The sequence below is a fragment of the Mesoplodon bidens genome, assembly GCF_964165515.1.
Source record: "Mesoplodon bidens genome assembly, chromosome: 16".
NCBI lineage: Eukaryota > Metazoa > Chordata > Mammalia > Artiodactyla > Ziphiidae > Mesoplodon > Mesoplodon bidens.
This window is the reverse complement of record NC_138173.1, coordinates 9,094,379-9,114,112: the sequence shown is the minus strand read 5'-3', so window position 1 is coordinate 9,114,112 and position 19,734 is coordinate 9,094,379. Positions and strand designations below refer to the sequence as shown.

General features: G+C 41.9%; 2 protein-coding genes across 5 annotated transcripts in view; one reads left to right on the top strand and one right to left on the bottom strand.

Annotated features, from left to right (window-relative positions):
• Window positions 1-15,405, top strand: part of ASPH (aspartate beta-hydroxylase) — a 228,333-nt gene extending 212,928 nt beyond the window's left edge. For 3 of the 4 annotated variants that reach the window (XM_081214294.1, XM_081214291.1, XM_081214292.1), the window contains one exon: window positions 1,224-4,140. In XM_081214294.1, the coding sequence (XP_081070420.1) occupies window positions 1,224-1,374 (151 nt within the window). In that variant the 3' untranslated portion in view covers window positions 1,375-4,140. Of the gene's footprint in view, window positions 1-1,223; window positions 4,141-15,106 lie in introns of those variants that run through there. The other variant, XM_081214293.1, reaches the window with a different exon arrangement.
• The window catches only part of CLVS1 (clavesin 1), a gene marked incomplete at both ends in the record, with an annotated part of 138,456 nt that continues 123,876 nt past the window's right edge, over window positions 5,155-19,734 (bottom strand). The window contains one exon of the mRNA XM_081214296.1: window positions 5,155-5,242. Coding sequence (XP_081070422.1) covers window positions 5,155-5,242 — 88 coding nt within the window. The remainder of the gene's footprint in view (window positions 5,243-19,734) is intronic.

Genomic DNA, 19,734 nt, shown 5'->3' with positions numbered 1-19,734 from the left:
CCGTGTCCCCTGCATTGGCAGGCAGATTCCTAACCACTGCGCCACCAGGGAAGCCCAGGAGACATTTTTGATTGTCACAGTTGGTAAGGGCGTGCTACTAGTATCTAGCGGAGACCAGAGGTGCTGCGAAACGTCTCACAGAGCACAGGACAGCCCCCCCCACAAAGCAAAGAATTACCTGGCAAAAATGTCAGTATTGCCAAGGTTGAGAAAGCTTGCCATGTGTAACATTATCTAATTTAATATTGATTAATCACCAGGTAATGAACATAGAAAGACAAATCATTTCCCTAAGGAAAACTTCCTTATGATAATGCAATAACTTGAAATCAAGCTAGCGTTTTCCTCCTATAATTTTAATTATTAGCTAATCCAGGAAGTAAGATTTTAAATACTTGAGAGGAATTTTGATATCTAGAAAAAATTTCCTAGTAAAAATTTCATTTCAGAAACATAACTTAGCATTTACCATATTGACAATTAATACCTATTTGAAAAAGAAGAAAACATTAGCATAAATAATAAACTTTCCTTGGGATTGAAAGGCATTGTATGATTTCCCCCTGCATTTTACTCTCTCGACTGCCTTATTTAGACTAACACCATATTTAGATCTTAGCTCCTATACAGAGCTATCAGCCCTAAAGGATGTTTTGCAGCATTCATTTAAAATATTCCATGGATAACCCACTTGCACAGTGTATAACATTAGAAGTATAAACAATCTGCCCTTTCATAAAATGGAACTTTAACAAATGGAATGGGTTGAAAAGAGAATCATTTGGAGATGCACAGACACCATGCCTATGGGACATCAAAATGCCTGAGACCCAGTCACTGTCTGTACTTCCACACCAATCTCTGAAATGCCAGGGAGGATACCATGGAGCCATTGACTGGGAGGTCACCTTGGGAATGAGCCACTGGGGCACACTTTTGAGTGCTCACCCGACTAGACAAGCCTTGCCTAGGTTTGTACCAAGAATAAGTTTACCCTTATCACCAGTCTCCTGCCTTGTGTGTACCTTCAGTGCTGAGCATGCAAGTTGATGTTTATGGTAAGAATCCTGAAATTCTTTCTTAATCACCGAGGAAAGAACACATCCTGTGTTTCACTTACCTGGTCCTACTGCACAGGTTATCATGAGAGAGGCTTCCTGAGCACAGACGTGGATTGATCCTCAGGCATCTGAATCACAAGCTTCCATGCTTTTCTGTTCCAGGACATGGGAGGAAGGCAAGGTGCTCATCTTTGATGACTCCTTTGAGCATGAGGTGTGGCAGGACGCCACGTCTTTCCGGCTGATCTTCATCGTGGATGTGTGGCACCCCGAGCTGACACCCCACCAGAGACGCAGCCTTCCTGCGATTTAGCATTTTGCTCAGGCTCAGGACACGCTGGAGAGAGGCTGCCTTTCTGGTTCAGTCACCTTGGATGTGGGCACAGACGTTCAAACACCACAGCCCTTAATTCCCTTGATTTGCAGCCTGAAAAATTCTAAACCTCCTCCGAGGGTTGGATGACACTAAAGGGAATATATGCCTCGCTGCAATTCTGTTAGAAAATACCTGCGGTTTTTCATCCATGACAGCCCCCATCTGATGCCTGTATTCCAGGTGAACCCATGATAGCTTCTACCTTGCCAGCCAAAGATATTTTTTCCACTGAGAAGAGGCGAAATGTGTGTAAATGAGAGTATATGTAGAAACTGTGAATGGATTGCTTTAGTTTGTAATTTTTCTATGCAATTATATTTTTCTAGGGTAGCAGGATGATTTTGTCATCACACACCAGTACTTTTTTGTTGAGTTTAATGACAAGCTGTATAAACGCTTTAGTTTTGCTTAATCGTAACTTTCCTGGTGAACTCAGACGTCCCTCTTTTAATTATTTTTAGTAAAAGGCACTCATATGAAAAAACGATTCTATTTTCCTAATACAAAGGAGAAAGACCATAATTATGCCAATGTCTCATGAACCGTACTGCTCCCTACCCATTGAGTCTCTTTGCTTTTTTGTCATCATTGAGAGCTGGTGTCTTAATTTCTTTCCTCGCTATGTGAATGGTGGAGATACTGTCAAAATGGTATTTCTTTCTAAGAGGAACTTTTTACACTGAAGAAGGACTTGGAGTCATTTTGTAATGAGTTATAAGAATGATGCACGTAAATTTTTTTTAATGTCAAGCACTAGGCATTAGAAAACAAAAAGTAAAATTTCTCCAAGTGAAAATTTTCTCTTGGGATCAGGTAGATAGGGGGCTGCTAGGACACCTGGCTCCTGGTCCCTTAGCGTCTATGAAACAAGGCTGGAATCCAGAGTGTTTTCTATTGTGGATCCTTGTGAGTGATGAGGTCGTTGAAAGGATTCCCATCAAAATTTTGTAAAATTATGAAGGATGGCAGAGTGGAAGACCAAGAATGCCAGGATCTCTGTCCTGCGTGTAGGATGTAAAAATTGCTGTCCTCTTTGAAATTGTTTGGAGGACTCTGACATCTCCCTGGCTTGAGAAACTTCTGCCATTTAAGCTTCACTTTGAGATGGCAATTATTATTGATAGTTTAGCTTTAAAATTTCCTACTGCATAGAAAGAACAGTTGCCTACTCGTTCCAAAGATGACCACGTCATTAATTTAGTGGAATATTGATGCATTAAATTTTGTGTTTTTTAAGTCAAAGCTAACTAGAAATGTTAGCTATAAGAATGTAATGATATTCATGCACTGAATTTTAAGCCAATATGAACAAAACTGCTGGAGAAATGACACATAGGTTACCAGCTTTCATTCGCAGGTGGAAAAAACACTTGTGCTTTCTTTTCCATTGAAGGACAAAGAAGGATGCTTTCTTTATCTTATTTAGAAAACCTTCTTTAATATTGAAATGAAGCCCCTTTGCTTGTCTTTAAGGACTTCAGCTTCCAAAGAGTTTGTAAAATATTTGCCCTCTTTCCTTCTGTTTTGCCAATGTTGAAAAATCTCACTAAAATAGATGAAGAAGCATGTGAGGAAAAATATCAAAATTAATTACCGAAATCCAGAAGAAAAAGGAAACTCTTGAAAAATAAAAAAACATTTGTGTCCTTCAGTATTTATTGAACAGAAGAAATGGCTGACAAAGAACAATACAATCTAGTGTTCATGTGGTAACATTCATGTCACTTACTGAATTTGGTTCTTGTTTGTATATTGCATACACATAAAGAAATTCAAAGTGTAAGTTGTCACTGTTGAACCGTCATAGATTCATTTAATGAAATCATGGAATAGAGTAAAAACTAGCTCTTAAGTTAGTAATTATAGTATGGTATTTAAAATCGGGTCACTTACAGGAGGATTCTAAATATTGCCGGTTGGAAAGCCAGAACTATTACTGCTGCAGGATGTTGGCAATAATAGACTCCAGTAGCATTTGAAATCCTGGATCCCACAACTGTTTTATAAACTCAAGTAATAAAATGGGTTTTCTAATTTGCTTTAATTCTTCATCTTTCTTCCCTATGTTGTGGTATGTAAGAAAAGTGTTTCAGTCATTGCATTGGTAGAATTATTTCTACCAATGTTATTTTTTTTGTTATTTGAAATGTCTACACAAAATGGATTGGTTTTATTTATACTGTGATGCCATTGGTTGAGAAATATTTAAAATTCTCTTTCAATTTTATTTCAAGGGTGGAATACAAAAATCACTTCTGTTATTATTTTCAACCAGTAGAAAAAAATTAAAACACTAGATCCGTTGAGAAAGAGATGTAATAAATGATTAAGATCAGTATCTATCGAGGGTGATTATGGCCAGTTGAATCACCTCTTTCCTTTGAATTTTTTAGCCAACAAATTAACCCTCCCAAGTACTTAACGTGTAAAATCATATTTTACTGCTCATTATCAACTAAAATATTTTTTATTTGACATTGAGCACCAACTGGTCATACTAATGAAGGCCCATGTCGTGCAGATGGCTGGGAGAATAAGAGATAGCTAAAAACATACACCTGGTTTTGGGAAACATGGCACAAGTAAGGATATCATATCTTATGATACCTGCTTATTTTTTATCTAATTTCCTTTGAATGGATAGCTGGGGACTCCATTTCTAAGGATAATAAACAAAGAAATAAAGTGATCTTTGGCATTTCATCCTGCATTCCTGGTCTTCTCTTATTTTCAGTTCTTTCATATTTCACCATCCTTAAGGGTCTTCCTCCATGATTGATACCTATCCTCTCAGCAACAGCCAGGCCCTTTCTCCACACCTTTAACTGGTTGCAAGAGGAGGTGAGGGGACATGGGGAGTGGTGTGATGCTTTTGTAGCACTTTTCTTTTCTGTAGTGACCCAAGTGAGGCAACTTGAATGGATTCATTAATCAGTGACATGTATTTTCAATGAGACCCCCCCCACCCTCTAGAGACACACATCTCCTGTGGGAAGTCACATTGCTAAGATGAAATAGTCATCTTTCAGTTTGTGTCCTTGTTTAAAATTAGCCCATGATAATCAGCTGGTGGCCTGATCAAAGATGTGATATCAGAATCATTTTTGCAGGATATCAAAAAAAAAACCAACAAGCTCTGCAAATAGCCAGACCTACGAGAACGTGCTCTTAGGCTGAACAATTTGAAATTTGATGCTGGTGATGAGGTCAAAAAAATATTTCAATATAGGAATGGAAATCACTGGAGATACTATTGTCCTGGGGCTTTGCACTACATTAAACTTGACAATTGTGTCTGCACAGTTTAATTCTTATGTATCTACTTGGAAATGCACTTAATCTTAAATTGCAAAAACTGGACAGAGTCTCTGCAAAGCCTCAGAAAAATTCTTATCCTAATGAAGTGTGTGCATCAAATTTAGTTTTCCTCTTTTCAATTCACTTAATACTATAAATATGGGATGGGGGGAATCTTGTTTCCATAACTGCCTTGCTTCATCCTCCAATTCCCTCATTGGAAAAAAAAGCATCTCTCAAGTCTTTGTTCAACTTTGGCTGCTTAGACCAATGGCTGGTGACAGTCATTACTGGGTGGCAGGAGAGGAGGCCCTTGTGTCGAGCCGAACGCACGCATCGTGGGGTCAGTTGCACATGTGCTTCCTGGTGGCTGATACCACTGAGGGTGGGCGATGTCCGGAGCACAGGCTGGCTCAGGGTTCAGTCCAGAGCCAGGAGTGGCTGAGTGTTCTCATTCTCTCCCTTGTCCTCATGTTTCAGGGTCCCAGCTTCTACCACAGACTGAGATCTAATAACGGGAAGGAAAAAGATATGATTATAAATAAGTCATGGTGTCAGCCATTTTGGAATCTTGTAGGGCATTCAGACTTTATGTCCCCCTTACTAACCAAGACACTGAAAATAGCTATATAACTTCTCCCCCCTTTTGTATCTCTGTTTTCCTTGCTTTTGTGTCTTCTACACGACATTTTTAGGGAGTGAGGCATCGTGGAATCTTCTTTGCAGGAATCTCTTCTTTTGGTAAAATGAACACGTGTTCTAGCCACAACTCTGCCCCCTTGTCTAAACATTCTGTGGATCTTGAGATGTATAAAGTCTCATAAATTTTGTTGGATTTTTAATGTTTCAAAGTATTTTTGAGAGCCTTTGTTTCTCAAGGTCATAGGAAACTATCATGTATGATGTTACGACCATGAGATTTGGAATCAGATGGTCAATGTATTCTTGACCCCTTACTGACTGAGGAGTCTTGGGGGAGTTCTTAGAACCCTGGACCTTTATTGTCTCACCTGTAAAGCAGAGCTGTTACCTACCTTCCAGAGTTGTTGAGAAGGACTAAAACTAATACTATACCTAAAGCACGTGACATGTACTTGTAGTCAAAATTTATGGAGCAGTCTGTTACCACCATTATTGCAGTAATGGCAGTGATCTTAGTTTCTGGTGTGTCCTTTTATACTAGAGTAATAACAATTTCCTGTGCTTATAACATGGATTGAAACTGAAATTATTTTCTAGCTTTATTTATTTACTTATTTATTTATTTATTTTTTTTGTGGTACGCGGGCCTCTCACTGCTGTGGCCTCTCCCGTTGTGGAGCACAGGCTCCGGACACGCAGGCTCAGCAGCCATGGCTCACGGGCCCAGCCGCTCCGCGGCATGTGGGATCTTCCTGGACCGGGGCACGAACTCGTGTCCCCTGCATCGGCAGGCGGACTCTCAACCACTGCACCACCAGGGAAGCCCTATTTTCTAGCTTTATAGAGAGAAGATTATAAGAGCTATGCACACAGTAGACATTCAATAAACGTTCACATACTAGAAAAAAAAAAAAAGCCATTCCAAACATTAAGAAAATGGTTGAATTGGGTTGTTCAAATAAGCAAGATTTACATATATGTGCAGTAAATGGTTAACTCAGTAGGCCTGAGTTGCCCAAACCCTCCACATTCCAAACGTCTTCAGGACTGTCCCTTGACTGGTTCTTCTGAACCCTTGGAGTATCCTGACTGATAAAGGGTCTTTGTATGCCTGAGACTTTGGGCCATGCCTCAATGGTTTATGCAAACAGTGTGATTTATGGTGAATGCCTATTTTTATACGCCTGAGCTTTGGGTCACACCCTGTCAGTTGGACCTCTTGTTGGGGAAGGTGGAGGAGTTGAAGACCGAGTGGCTAAGGTCAGTCACACATGCTCTGCATGCCTATGTGACGGACCCCCCCCCACCCCAATAAAACCCAAAACCCTGGGCATCAAGGCATGGGTGAGTTTCCCTGGTTGGTGACACTGTGCATGTGTTGTCACACGTCATTGCTGAGAGAACTGAGCTCTCTCTGTGTGGCTGCACGGGAGGAAAACTGGGAGCTTGTAAGTGGTCCAGTGTACCTGAACTCCACCCAGTGCACGTTTTTCCTTTGCTGATTTTAATCTGTATCCTTGTGCTATAAGAAACCTTAACTGTGAGTGTAACTACGTTTCTGGGTCCTGTGAGTCCCTCTAGCAAATTATCGAATCTGAGGATCCCAAACACAGTATATAATAACACTAATAGTTGCTATCTGTGCACCTGGTATAGTTGTAACTTCTTTACATGCATTAAGTTACTTCATTTTCATATGCCTAAGGAGTGATGCTATTATTGCTTCCATCTGGGGAGTGGGAAAAACTAAGGACGAAAAAAATCAAGTAACATAGGAAAGGCTGCACAAATAGAGAATAGAGGACAGGACAGGTTTATCACCCTCACAGTGTTCCTGGGTCTACCTAACACTGCAGAGATTTTTAGCTACTCTAAATGTCAGTCTCGTCAAACAGTCCAACTTCAGGTACCAAGTCTAACCTTTGAAAATGAAATGGATTCATTTGCTCCTGGGACAGGGCAGAGAAGCCCCAGGCAGTAGTGTAGTTCAGCTCTTTTACACATTGCCTACATATTTCTGTCTTTGCTTTTAACTAAGTCCTGGTGTGTGTGTGTGTGTGTGTGTGCATGCACACACGTGTGTGTGGGGGGGTAATAGATTTATATAAGAAGAAAAAAAGCTGAAAACCCAGAAGGCATTAAAACAAACTGAAAAACAGAGAAGTAGAACTGCCCGCACAGGCCACTCCATCCAGCACCTTGGACAGCTGCCTAACTGCTTTGCCCTTCAGGCCCTGGTGAAGATGAAGGATATTCAAGGCCGGTCCTTTGTTACTGAACTGTATTCCTCTGCTTTCGTGCCAGTTGGCTTTGTTTTACAACATGGCAAGAGAATCACAGCCACAGAGTTAGAAGGGACCTTGGCGACCCCCTAGATTAACCCACTAGAACATATTCAGTCAGAGGCCACGCAGCCTCTTGTTGAATATATCTGACTTAAGAAATCTACTCCTCCATGCTCCTAGAGGTGGAGCTCTGCTAGACAGTTCTTTCTTACACTGAACTAAAACCTGTCTTTTTACGATTTCTATATACTGCTTCTGGTTTCGTCTGCTGGAGCCACCAGAGTATGTGTAATCCATCTGGTCCACGTAACAGCCCTTTACGTATTTCTCTAGTGCTCTCCAGCCCTCTCTCTGCCTGCACTAAAACTAACCAAATTTCTCTGGAACCAAGGTTTCTAAAATTACCACCCTCCTGCATCTCTTCATCAACTGGTTGCCCTCAGGATGTCACCTCAAAATGGAATGAAATTATTGCTTCCTTTCTTCTTCTTCTTCTTGTTTTGTGTGCTTCTACTGAAGCATAGAAAATGCACCTAGAATTGCCTTAACCTTTCTGGCACTCACGTCATAAAGCCGAGGGAAGCCTTACACACGCTGCTGCTAAGTCGTTTCTCCCCATCTTGAAAGTGCAGGGTTGAGTATTTCAGCTTTTTAAATTTGGCTTCTATTACCACTGTACCTCTATCCTTTTGGATCTAGACATTTGTTATCCATCCAAATTATTGTCTGTGATTTTCATGAGTATTGGATTTGTTTCCAAACTTTCCCTTCCCCTATTTTGGGAGCCACTATGGGGAAAAAAAATCGACAAAGTCTCAAATATTGAACTTGCAATCAACAATCACTTATTTCCACTCACTCGTGGTAAGAAATGCTTGTGAATGTCTTCTGCTATATGCCAGGGACTGTGAGACAATGTTCAGAACCCCTCATTCTTTAGTGGAAATATTGCTTCAGTTACCCAGTCAGAAACGCACAGATAGGTATGGGATTACTGTGATAGGCACCCTGAGAACAGGGCATTTGGGGGAGGGGAGGCCTTAGCTTAGCTCTAGAAGGAAAGGAAGGAAGGAAAAAGCTGTCATTCACACAGTGACATCATTCACAGTCCTTATTCAGGTGACTCTTCCCTCCACTTGGCATCAGATTTGGATCTGTTGGGGATTTTTTAATACCCATACTAACAGCAGGGACACAGAATGCTAGTTTTGTAATCTCAGCCAATAAACGGTTTGTCTTGGGTGAGTGGTGAATAACCATTGAACAGTTCTGAGGCACTGACCATGAGGGACCAAACCTAACATTTTTTCCCCTTGTTTGCTTTTTCCCTGATGAGAAGGAGACCATAGCCTCTTTACTTCCAGCGTGACATGATTCCATTTACCTGGTCACACAATGAACATTTGCTATAAGGAACACACTCATTACGAAGTGTTTGAAATTCACTGGAAAAACAGAAAGCATATGTTGCTGTTTTCAAAATCTAGTATAAATAAAGCCAAGAGAAACACCTTTCTTAAATCTTGCCTGCAGTCCATTTAGCTGAGTCACAGTACTCTCTGGGAAGACCGATCCACTGCTCACTGATAGAAATGTCTCCACCACTTGTAAACAGAGAGCTCAGGAATTGTGCATTAACTGGAGGACCACTTGCCTCGCGACTTTGTTGCCCAGATCACGCTCAGTGGTAATCCTTGCATTTGGTGGCTTTGCCTTCTCCCAAGAAGATTAACACTTCTGCTAAAATAAACATTTCAGACTTTTCTCTTGGGTCCTCTTTCCAACACTGAAAGCCAGCTTAACCCCAAGGGCAAATAGGGGAGTTATTTGAGCCATCTCAGCCATCATTATCTCAGTGCTGTAGCAGACTGCCCTAACAAAGGCTTCATTCTTGCCTTGATAGCCACATTTTGTTTTCCTGCTATTATATCTCCTCTCTCTCTCTCTCTCTCCCTCCCTCCCTCCCTCCCTCCCTCCCTCCGCCCCCATTCCCTCTACCTTTCTTCTTTCTGCCTTCCCCTTTTCCTCTCCAAAATTTGGAACTGTCTGCACTGCATGTCATCAAGCATCTATAGCCATGGTTTAATTTTTACTGATTCCAAAGGCAATTAAATTCCAAAAAGAACAAGATAAAGACGGAAATTTTTCACCATGAGCTAGTCCATTCTGCACAGACTTGCGGTTGAACTAAGAGTTCTGTTCTCAGTCAGAGGCTTCTTTGCAGAACTTCACTGAGCTACCTTATCTCAACAGCTATCACCACATATTCTTCTTACTCATGAACTGCCATTGCCTGGCTTGGGCTTTGTGGACCCCAAATAAGGGCACAGGAACTCCACCCTTCAACCCCAGACATTCACCCAGAGTCACTGAAGGCCAGGGCTTTAGGGAACCTCAGAAGCAATTCAGTCAAACTCTCATTCAACTCAGGTCCTCCCCATTTCTCTTCCAGGGACCAACCTCGTCACTTCATCAGGAAGTCTTCCACGCTTCCGGTTTTATTTCTTAAAGTTAGTGATGGGCTTGGTTTTGTGGAATACTGCAGAACAGTGTAATATCTTAGCGAACCTGTCTAAGAACTTCTAAACAGAAAGAGTGGGGGTTTTTTTAAAGATACGTTTAAAGATGCCTCTAAGTAATTCTGTTTAACCTCTATTTCTCCCTGTAAGTTCAATTATCAAGGCAGTTCCCTCAGGAGCTCCTGCCTGGGCTTGAATGATGGCTCCACTGCTGGCTTTGTGATCTTGGGCAAATTCGACCCCCTCATGTGTAAAATGGAAATAGGATAGTGCCCACAACACGGGGCATGGGGGTAATGAGAATTCGATGAATTACAGCAAGTAAGGTGTCGAGCCCAGTGTCAGTGGGTGTTATGTGCTCCTACACTTTTAGCTCTTGTTACTCTTCCACATTTGCCGATAAGAAAGTTAAGGCCTGGAATATTTAGTTCATTTACACACTGAGTCACAAAGCATGAATTCAACTCCAAGTTCCCATAGCCTCATGATTAAACTTACGAGAGAAAATTGTGTGTCCTGCTTGATGTGTCAGGTAACCTGACACTAAATGCAGACTAAGATTTGAGAACAGATCCAGACTAATATTTTAAAATTTCAAAATAAGTGATGCGACTATTCCACATGAAAGCGAACCCTATTATTTTACTTTATATCCTATAATTTTCAGAAGTAACACAGAAGTTCCCATCTGATTAACAATTATTTATGTAGCTTTCAGCACATCTCTTTGTAGTTGTTTCCCACTATGTAGAGCAATATGGGGTTTCCTTCTACTGTAAGGCCTTTGATAATGTCCTTGATAAGGAGTCTTAAGTTATAGTTGTAAGACGTGTATTCTTCTGTCCAGCTACCAAACTCTTCAGTATTAGAATCATACTTTCAGGCAACATGAAACAATTAATAGTTACTGAACTAGTAAATAAATCACGAATCATAAATCAACAAAGCACTTTAACAAAGGTAAACCTAAGTATTTTTCATGTCAGCAAAGCTTTTCCCTATCAAAGTAAAGAAATAAAAAATAAACCTCCCTCTACTTTGACAATATAGTTAGCCACAACTTACTGAAATATAAATAAACCAATCCAAGAAAAATAAATATTCTGTTGCCTTTTTTTTTTTTTTTTCTTTGCGGTACGCGGGCCTCTCACTGCTGTGGCCTCTCCCATTGTGGAGCACAGGCTCCAGACACGCAGGCTCAGCGGCCATGGCCCACGGGCCCAGCCGCTCTGCGGCATGTGGGATCCTCCTGGACCGGGGCACGAACCCGTGTCCCCTGCATCAGCAGGCGGACTCTCATCCACTGCGCCACCAGGGAAGCCCTCTATTGGTTTTTAAGTGAACTATTTTTAGAGTGAGCCAAACATTCAATTCAGGTCTTGCCTATGTGCACTGTAACTCAAATTTAAATGTATAACATATTTCTATTTCACCATGATGGGTACTGATCTTATAGCAAGGAGGAAAGAGCCAAGAGGAAACACGTGCACCTTCAGAAAGGAGGAAACCGGGCTCACATGTACATAGGACTAGAGCAGCTCTGTCCAACACAGAGCCCCAACCACACGTGGCCATTGAGGACTTGAAACTGGGCCGGTCTGAGTTGAGATGGACTATAAAGATAATGTATACATGGGATCTCAAAGACAGTATGGAAAAAAAAGAATGTAAAATATCTCACTAGGGCTTCCCTGGTGGCGCAGTGGTTGAGAGTCCGCCTGCCGATGCAGGGGACGTGGGTTTGTGCCCCGGTCCGGGAAGATCCCACATGCTGCGGAGCGGCTGGGCCCGTGAGCCATGGCCGCTGAGCCTGCGCGTCCAGAGCCTGTGCTCCGCAACAGGAGAGGCCACAACAGTGAGAGGCCTGCGTACCGCAAAAAAATAATAAATAAGATAAATAAATAAATAAATAAAATATCTCACTAATACTTTTAAAATTATATTGAAATTATAATTTTGTATACATTGGGTTAAAACATGTTAAAATTAATTTCACTTGTTTCTCTTTACTTTTGTAACGTGGCTACAAGACAACTTAAAATTCCATGTATGGCTCACATTATATTTCCATTGGACAGCAATGTTATTTAAGACCTAGTTCCCTCCATCACACTTGTAGCTGAGCCAGAGTAATATAAATCCTCATTTAGACATTCATAGTCATCCCAAAGGACCACAGCAACTACATTATGATCTGTCATTGCCAGTATTCACTGTGCCCAGTTATTTTCCGTGTGTTAATAACTCATTTAATCCTCACACTGACACACACAAAGCCCCAGGTGACATGAGAGCTGCTTTCTGAGTATCACTGTCGTTGCTTGAATTCTAAATAGAAAGAAACTTCATCACTCTAGATTCCATTAATTTGTTATCCTTTAGATGAGGGTGAACACATACCATTATTTTACCTCTAAATGAATAAATAACATGAAAAGACTTTAGGAAGAAATTTAACCTACTTGAAGTGAAAGAAATAAGTTCTTTCTGAACACGTAGCAAAATTAGTATTAACTTTGTGTGACCACTACAGATGTTTTTTGCTGTTCATTGTAAGGGTCCTTGGGGAGCTGAGCTGATGGAACGGAGCTAGGCTGGGAGTTCAGTGCCTCTTCTCATCACGCCTGTCACTAACTTGCTGTCACTAACTAGGGCTCTATGGAACACCTCACTTGGCTTCTATGATCCCACATTTTTCAACTGTAAAATGATCTCAGACTAAGTGCTGTTTTAACCCCAAGATTTCACGAAGTCTACGAGACTGGGTTAAATCACCCATTAGTTCTTGAAAAGAATTAGACGTCATTTTTCCAAGTTCTACAATTCAGACTTTAAGCTAATTTGCTCAGATAGTCTAAGTTCCTCTCTATCTCAGCATTTGTCTTTACCTCCTTCTAGAAAAGCATAACAATACTAAAAATGACAAAATTTAGCCAGACCTGGAAAGCCTTTCCTGAAGTTTGTGCATGCCCAATACATTTAGATTTCATGAGTCAAAAAGATTTACCTTTTAAAAATATTTTTATTTCCGTAAGCTTCTAAATATTGAATTCAGAGCTGCCAGGTGCTACTTAGTAACTATTTTCCTGTGTCATTGTAAAGCGTTTTAGTTTATTTAAAGACACTTCTTGCTACATGTCCGCAGGTCACAGTTTCCTGCTGCAGAGTAGCTCCCATCTGATCTGGAGCCACCAAGGGTTTTCCAGTGTGCAGAAAAATTCCAGTTGGCACTCAGCAAATCTTGCTTGTCACATCTGAAATCAGTTTCAGGATGCTTTGGAAAGGAAGATTTCAACACACACTTTAATTGGATATTTTTAGAATTATCACCTACAGGAGAGTTTCCCATCCCCAGGGCTGGTTATATAATTATTGTCATCATCTCATCATGGCCATCAACAATAACAGCCACACCATTTATTGAGTACTTATTTCATGCCAGGTTCTGCACTAATTATTTAGCCTGCATTATCTTTATTTAAACCTCACAATAATTTTCTGAGGTATTGGTTGATTTACAATGTTGTGTTAGTTTCAGGTGTGCAGCACAGTGATTCAGTATATACATATATTCTTTTTCAGATTCTTTTCCCTTATAGGTTACTACAAAATATTGAGCTTAGCTTCCTGTGCTATACAGTAGGTCCTCGTTGGTTATCTATTTTATATATAGTAGTGTGTATATGTTAACCCCAGCCTCCTAATTTATCCCAACCCCCGGTCCTTTCCCCTTTGGTAACCATAAGTTTGTTTTCTATGTCTGTGAGCCTGTTTCTGTTTTGTAAATAAATCCATTTGTACCATATTTTACATTCCACATATAAGTGATACCATATGATATTTGTCTGTCTCTGCCGGACTTACTTCACTTAGTATGATAATCTCTAGGTCCATTCATGTTGCTGCAAATTACGTTATTTCATTCTTTTTTATGGCTGAGTAGTATTCCATTGTGTATATATACTACATCTTCTCTATCCATTCATCTGTTGATGGACATTTAGGTTGCTTCAGGTCTTAGCTGTTGTAAATAGTGCTTCTTTGAACATTGGGGTGCATGTATCTTTTCAAATTAGAGTTTTCTCCAGATATATGCACAGAAGTGGGACTGCTGGATCATATGGTAACTCTATTTTTAGTTTTTTAAGGAACCTCCGTACTATTTATGGTATAGCTATAGTGGCTCCACCAATTTACATTCCCACCAACAGTGTAGGCAGGTTCCCTTTTCTCCACTGAGGTGAGTATTGTTAATTCTGTTTTGCAGATCAGGAAACTAAGCCTTGGAAAAGTTAATTAATTTGCTCAAGTTTCCACAGTTAGTTGTGGAACTAGAATCTGAACCCAAATATGACTCTATAACCCACATTCTTAAACACTATGCTATACTGTTCAAGAAATACCTACAGGGGGTTTCCCTGGTGGCGCAGTGGTTGAGAATCTGCCTGCCGATGCAGGGGACACGGGTTCGTGCCCCGGTCCGGGAGGATCCCACATGCCACAGAGCGGCTGGGCCCGTGAGCCATGGCCACTGGGCCTGCGCGTCCAGAGCTTGTGCTCTGCAACGGGAGAGGCCACGACAGTGAGAGGCCCGCGTAACGCAACAAAAAAAAAAGAAAAGAAAAGAAATACCTACAACTTGGTAAGAAACCAAAGGATATTAACATATATCCAGAACTGTTAATAGTTCAAGTTCTCAGAGAAGCATTTCTTCTATTGGCATTGATGAAGCCAGTGGTTAACAAAATCATCTATTATGTATTAAAACTTTATTTTAGGCACAGTGATGAAATCAGAAAATAGCAGAACTTCATTCAGGAAAGGAAGAGTGTTCTAGTAATTACATGTTGTACAATCGTATCTTCATCTATCATGACCAGCAAAGAATTTAATAACACTTCAAGATCCTTTCTTTTAAATGTACAGCATTCACCCAAATACCTGGGAACAGCTCTACAGAACTGGAATCAGCCAACATGGAGAGTCGATTAGGATGGAGAAAGGGAGCAGATAAGATTATCTGAGAACAGAGCTCAGCTGCCAGAAGGCAAATCAAGGCCAGGAACTTGGAGATGAGGAGGAAGGAATGAAAGGAAAGACCAAGAAGGGCCCTGGTGGAAACTGGCAGCTGCAATTGGTTGTTCCGCTTAATTTATTTGCAAACCAGTTTATTGCTCTTTATGAAACAATGCATTCCTGTCATATTAACTCACAGTTTTTCACCGGTACCAGGCGGACAGGATATTCCCACATTCTCTAGAGGGCTATGAGAGATAAAAGATACAATAGAGCTCTTGGAGCTCGTTCAAGGAGAAATTATTTCAGTGGACAGACATCATTTTACCAACACTTCTCTGAATATGATCTCTGGGTATGAACAGCTGATAGCCTTTCTGATAACAGAGGCAGCCCTTGCCTGCCCTCTTGAAGAAAACCAAAGGAAAGAATGCCAATTTAGAAAATAGATATAGAGAAGAGGATTATTTAATTATAAAAATATTCTTAATTTTACCGAGCAATTTCTCAAAGCATTCCTTTAAGCAGAGTCGCCCTAGTGCACCTGAGGATGAGAGTGTTCAAGGTCATAATTAGCGTGTGTTGTGTTCAAACCCTTCAGAGGAGCCCCAGGCAGCAGAGTGAGGGCTGCAGCTGTCTTAGGGCCAGTCTGTAGCTGAACCAGATGACTGTCCTTGCCGTGAGCTCACATTCTGTGTGTGTGCAGCTTTCCAAAATTTTGAGAAACAGAATGCACTGCTATAGATACTCCGATGTGGATTCAGGTGTCCTGAGCGGTCAGAGGATGGTTCAAATAATGCAGTTTCAACATGCAGATATTTCTGGAGAGTTTTTTAATACTACCCATCATATCTTAAAATAGCAACACAGCAAACAGCTACAGGTGCTGGCACCCCCTGCTTTGAAAGCACTCATCTTTCATTAGAATTAGACGGGCACAAAGAGCCGCCAGGCACTTTCAGAGCGTCCCTAATTTTTCCAAATTATTCTTCTCCCTGTGAAATGGATGGTGCACAGCCTCAGTGGAGTTCCTTTGCTAGAACTAGAATATGGTGTTCTGAAGCAGGTAGAGAAATGCCAGAAGCTGCCAGCAGCTGAGACCATGAGGATGACTCATTCCTCCTGAGTTTGAAAAGGCTGGCTGGGTTCTCGATAAAAACTACCTTCTGTAAGTCTGGTTTTGAGTCAGAGGACTTAAATGGATCTAAATGACAGGACGTTAATGGATCTTCTTTGATAGTACTACATTAGCCTGAATATCGATTTTCTTCCTGAGTAGCTGTAGCTTCCCCACTCAGAATGGGGTTTGAGGACAGCACAGTACATGAAAGTGTGACAGAGTAAGTTGCTTTTCAGCTGTGTCTTAAAGACAGGGTACAATCCGGGCTGGCGGGAACGGGAACAGACATCCAAGACAGCTGCAGTGCTTTGCACAAAGGCAAATGCCCCGAAAAGGCGCTCTGGAAGCCCCTGTGGAAGGAAGGAAAGAGAAGGAAGAAAGGAGGGAGGGAGGAAGGAATACGCAAAAGTGTGAGAACAGATGTGATAAAGGAGACAAAGCATTGGGCTTGGAATGAAGAGAACTGAATTTACAGTATTTTGCCACCTACCAGCCCTGTGATCTGGGCTAAATCATTTAACCTCTGTGGGCTTCAGCTACTTGATCTATAGCATGGGGATAATAATCTGTCTATTTTTATTAATCTTAATCTATTAAAATTCTCTATTTTTAAACATGTCTATTTTTAAAAAATGCTCAAAACCTGAAAGGCTCAATTTTTCAACAACCCTTAGAATAAGTCCAGGAACATCTGTGTCCAGTCTGGCATGTGGGGAAATATTCCAGTCTAGGGCCTTTCCACTTAAAGTGTGGTCCCCAGACTAGCAGCACCCGTACCACCTGGGAGCTGACGAGAAATGCAGATTCTCAGGCCCACCCCAGACCCACTGAATCAGAATCTGCATTTTAACAAGGTCCCGGTGCTTTGGCTGCACATTACAATCTTCAAAGCATTGCTCTGGAGCTGTCACTACCTGGCTAAATAATTGTGGGGCAGTAAGACACCTTCCCATCCCAGGTTTGCCTGAAAGGAAATCTGCTTTCATCTACCTCAAGAAGAGCTGTAAGGATTTGTCAGGTGTGGCTCATTCAAACCAAATTCCTGCTTCTGTTCACTCATGGATGCAATATCTTAAAGAGTCAGAAGAGCTCATGAAATGCCAAATTTATTACTAGGGAACAGCTCTCGGTTTCGGAAAATCTGCCTTCAAATCTGGAAAATATTTTAAGGGGCAGGAAAACATTTTGGAAATTCGAAGTTGAGCAATCCTGCATTCCCACTTCACATTTTGTCCGTGTTCATGTCACGCAATAAATTTTTTCAAAAGATTTGAGCATGTCGGTGCTTTGTGACCACCTAGAGGGGTGGGATAGGGAGGGTGGGAGGGAGACGCACGAGGGAGGGGATATGGGGATGTATGTATATGTATAGCTGATTCACTTTGCTATACAGCAGAAACTAACACACCATTGTAAAGCAGTTATACTCCAATGAAGATGTTAAAACAAAAAAGTTTTGAGCATGTACTCTATGCTAAATAAGGAAGGGAAAATATCTCTGCCTTCAAGGTGTTCACATGAAAGAGATACAGAGTAATATACAAACGCCTGTCAGTGTGGCAGCTCTGTTTACTCTCATTCCGGAGAGTTGCCCAGACTCAGTGTCAGCAGCTCACACACAGGTTGGAAACACCCTTGGAAAGTCAGGATTGTGCTATCTCAAAGCTGGGCATCAGTGTAAGTGCTGGACCACAGGACTGATCCAGTCAGAGAAGCCTTGTTCACCTGACTAGTGGGGCTGACACAATGAACGTGGAAGATGGAAGCAAACGAGGAACTTCTGGAACGTGAGAAGTGCCGGGAAGCCAATGAATCAGGGCACTGTGACAGAGAGGGCCTGGGGAAAGGGGGTCTTGTTCCTTTAGTGAGGATGCTCCTCCACCAAGATGCACGACTACTGTGATTCAGTTTGGATCTGTTTGATACTTTGGTTCCAACTAAACTTTTCAAAATAGCACAAAAGTCAGCTTTTATAGTAATGCATCCAGATCTGTGGTTGACTGTTAAGCTCATCACTCTACACAGTCCTCTGTTCCTGACAGCATTTACTGCCATACAATTCCTTCCTTCCTTCTTTCCTAGTTCCCTTCTCCTTTTCTCTCCCCGCCTCTCTCCTTGCCCTCTTTTCTTCCTTCTTCAGAAAATGTGCATTGAGCATCTGTTATATACTAGGGTATTTGTGAGGCACGGGGTACATACTGGTGAATAAAACAGCACAGCCTCTGCCCTGAGAGGGTTTATAATCTATAGAAGGGAGATTGAATACATAAGCCAACAGATGTGTGATTATGGGATTGTGATCCCTATTAAGAAGGAAACAGGGACTCCCCTGGTGGTCCAGTGGCTAAGGTTCTGCGCTCCCAATGCAGGGGGCCTGGGTTCAATCAATGCAGGGAACTAGATCCTACATTACATGCTCCAACTAAGAGCCTGCATGCCGCAACTAAAGATCCCACATGCCGCAACTAAGACCTGGCGCAGCCAAATAAATATTTAAAAAAAATTGTTTTAATGAAAACAGTGCTCAGTGACAGAGAAGAGCAGGGTGGGAAGGGAGGGGTCTTTGGGACGGGGAGGGTGAAGAACTCCCTCCAGGGCTGTGGGTAGAGAAGCCAGCCCTGATGAAAGAGTGGGCCACGAGCCAGGGGAGAACATCTCGGAGCAGGGAGGCCCTGGAGCAGGAAGAAGCCTGGCCATGGAGGCGGCGGACAGAAGCCAGTGTGGCAGGGGCCTGTGATAAACGGCAGCAGCCTCTACCCAATGCAGGGAGCCAGTGGGAAGTCTGCAGAGGATGTTGGGCAAAGGGGTGGCATCATTGTGATTTTTAAAGATTACACTTAAGATTCCATGGATAATATGTTAGATTAGAGGGACAGAGAGGAAGGAATAACACTAATAAAGACCAGTAAGGATATAACTGCTATCCAAGCCCAAGAGGGCAGGCTTACACCAGGACGGGTTGGTGAGTGGAAAATCAGGACTCATATGAAGACTAGACCTTCTTGGCAGACAGAGAGGAAGAGAGGCAGGGAGTCTGTATTGCTAATTCCCCCCACCTTGACTTTGCCTTCTGTGTCCAGCACCCACTGTGCATGACCGCTCTGGGTGCAGGGCTCCAAGGGTACAAAATTCCTGCCCTCTGCACACTTTAAGGCCAAGAAGAGGGAAATGGCCAATGTAAGTCTGACTTCTAACCAGGAATTCAAGGCGTCTCCCTTCAAGCCACCACACCTAATCATTGCCTGCTTCTCTCTCAGGGAGTTGGGAATTTCCATAGTTAGTGAGAAACTTCCCCTGGGAACGAAGTTAAAACTCTAAAAAACTGGAAACCCTTACGAACCATACTGGAGGAGGAAAGGTACTACTTAGCATCCTGTTCCTCTGTAGGACGTCCTGGGTACTGTCTCCGCCTGCTGCC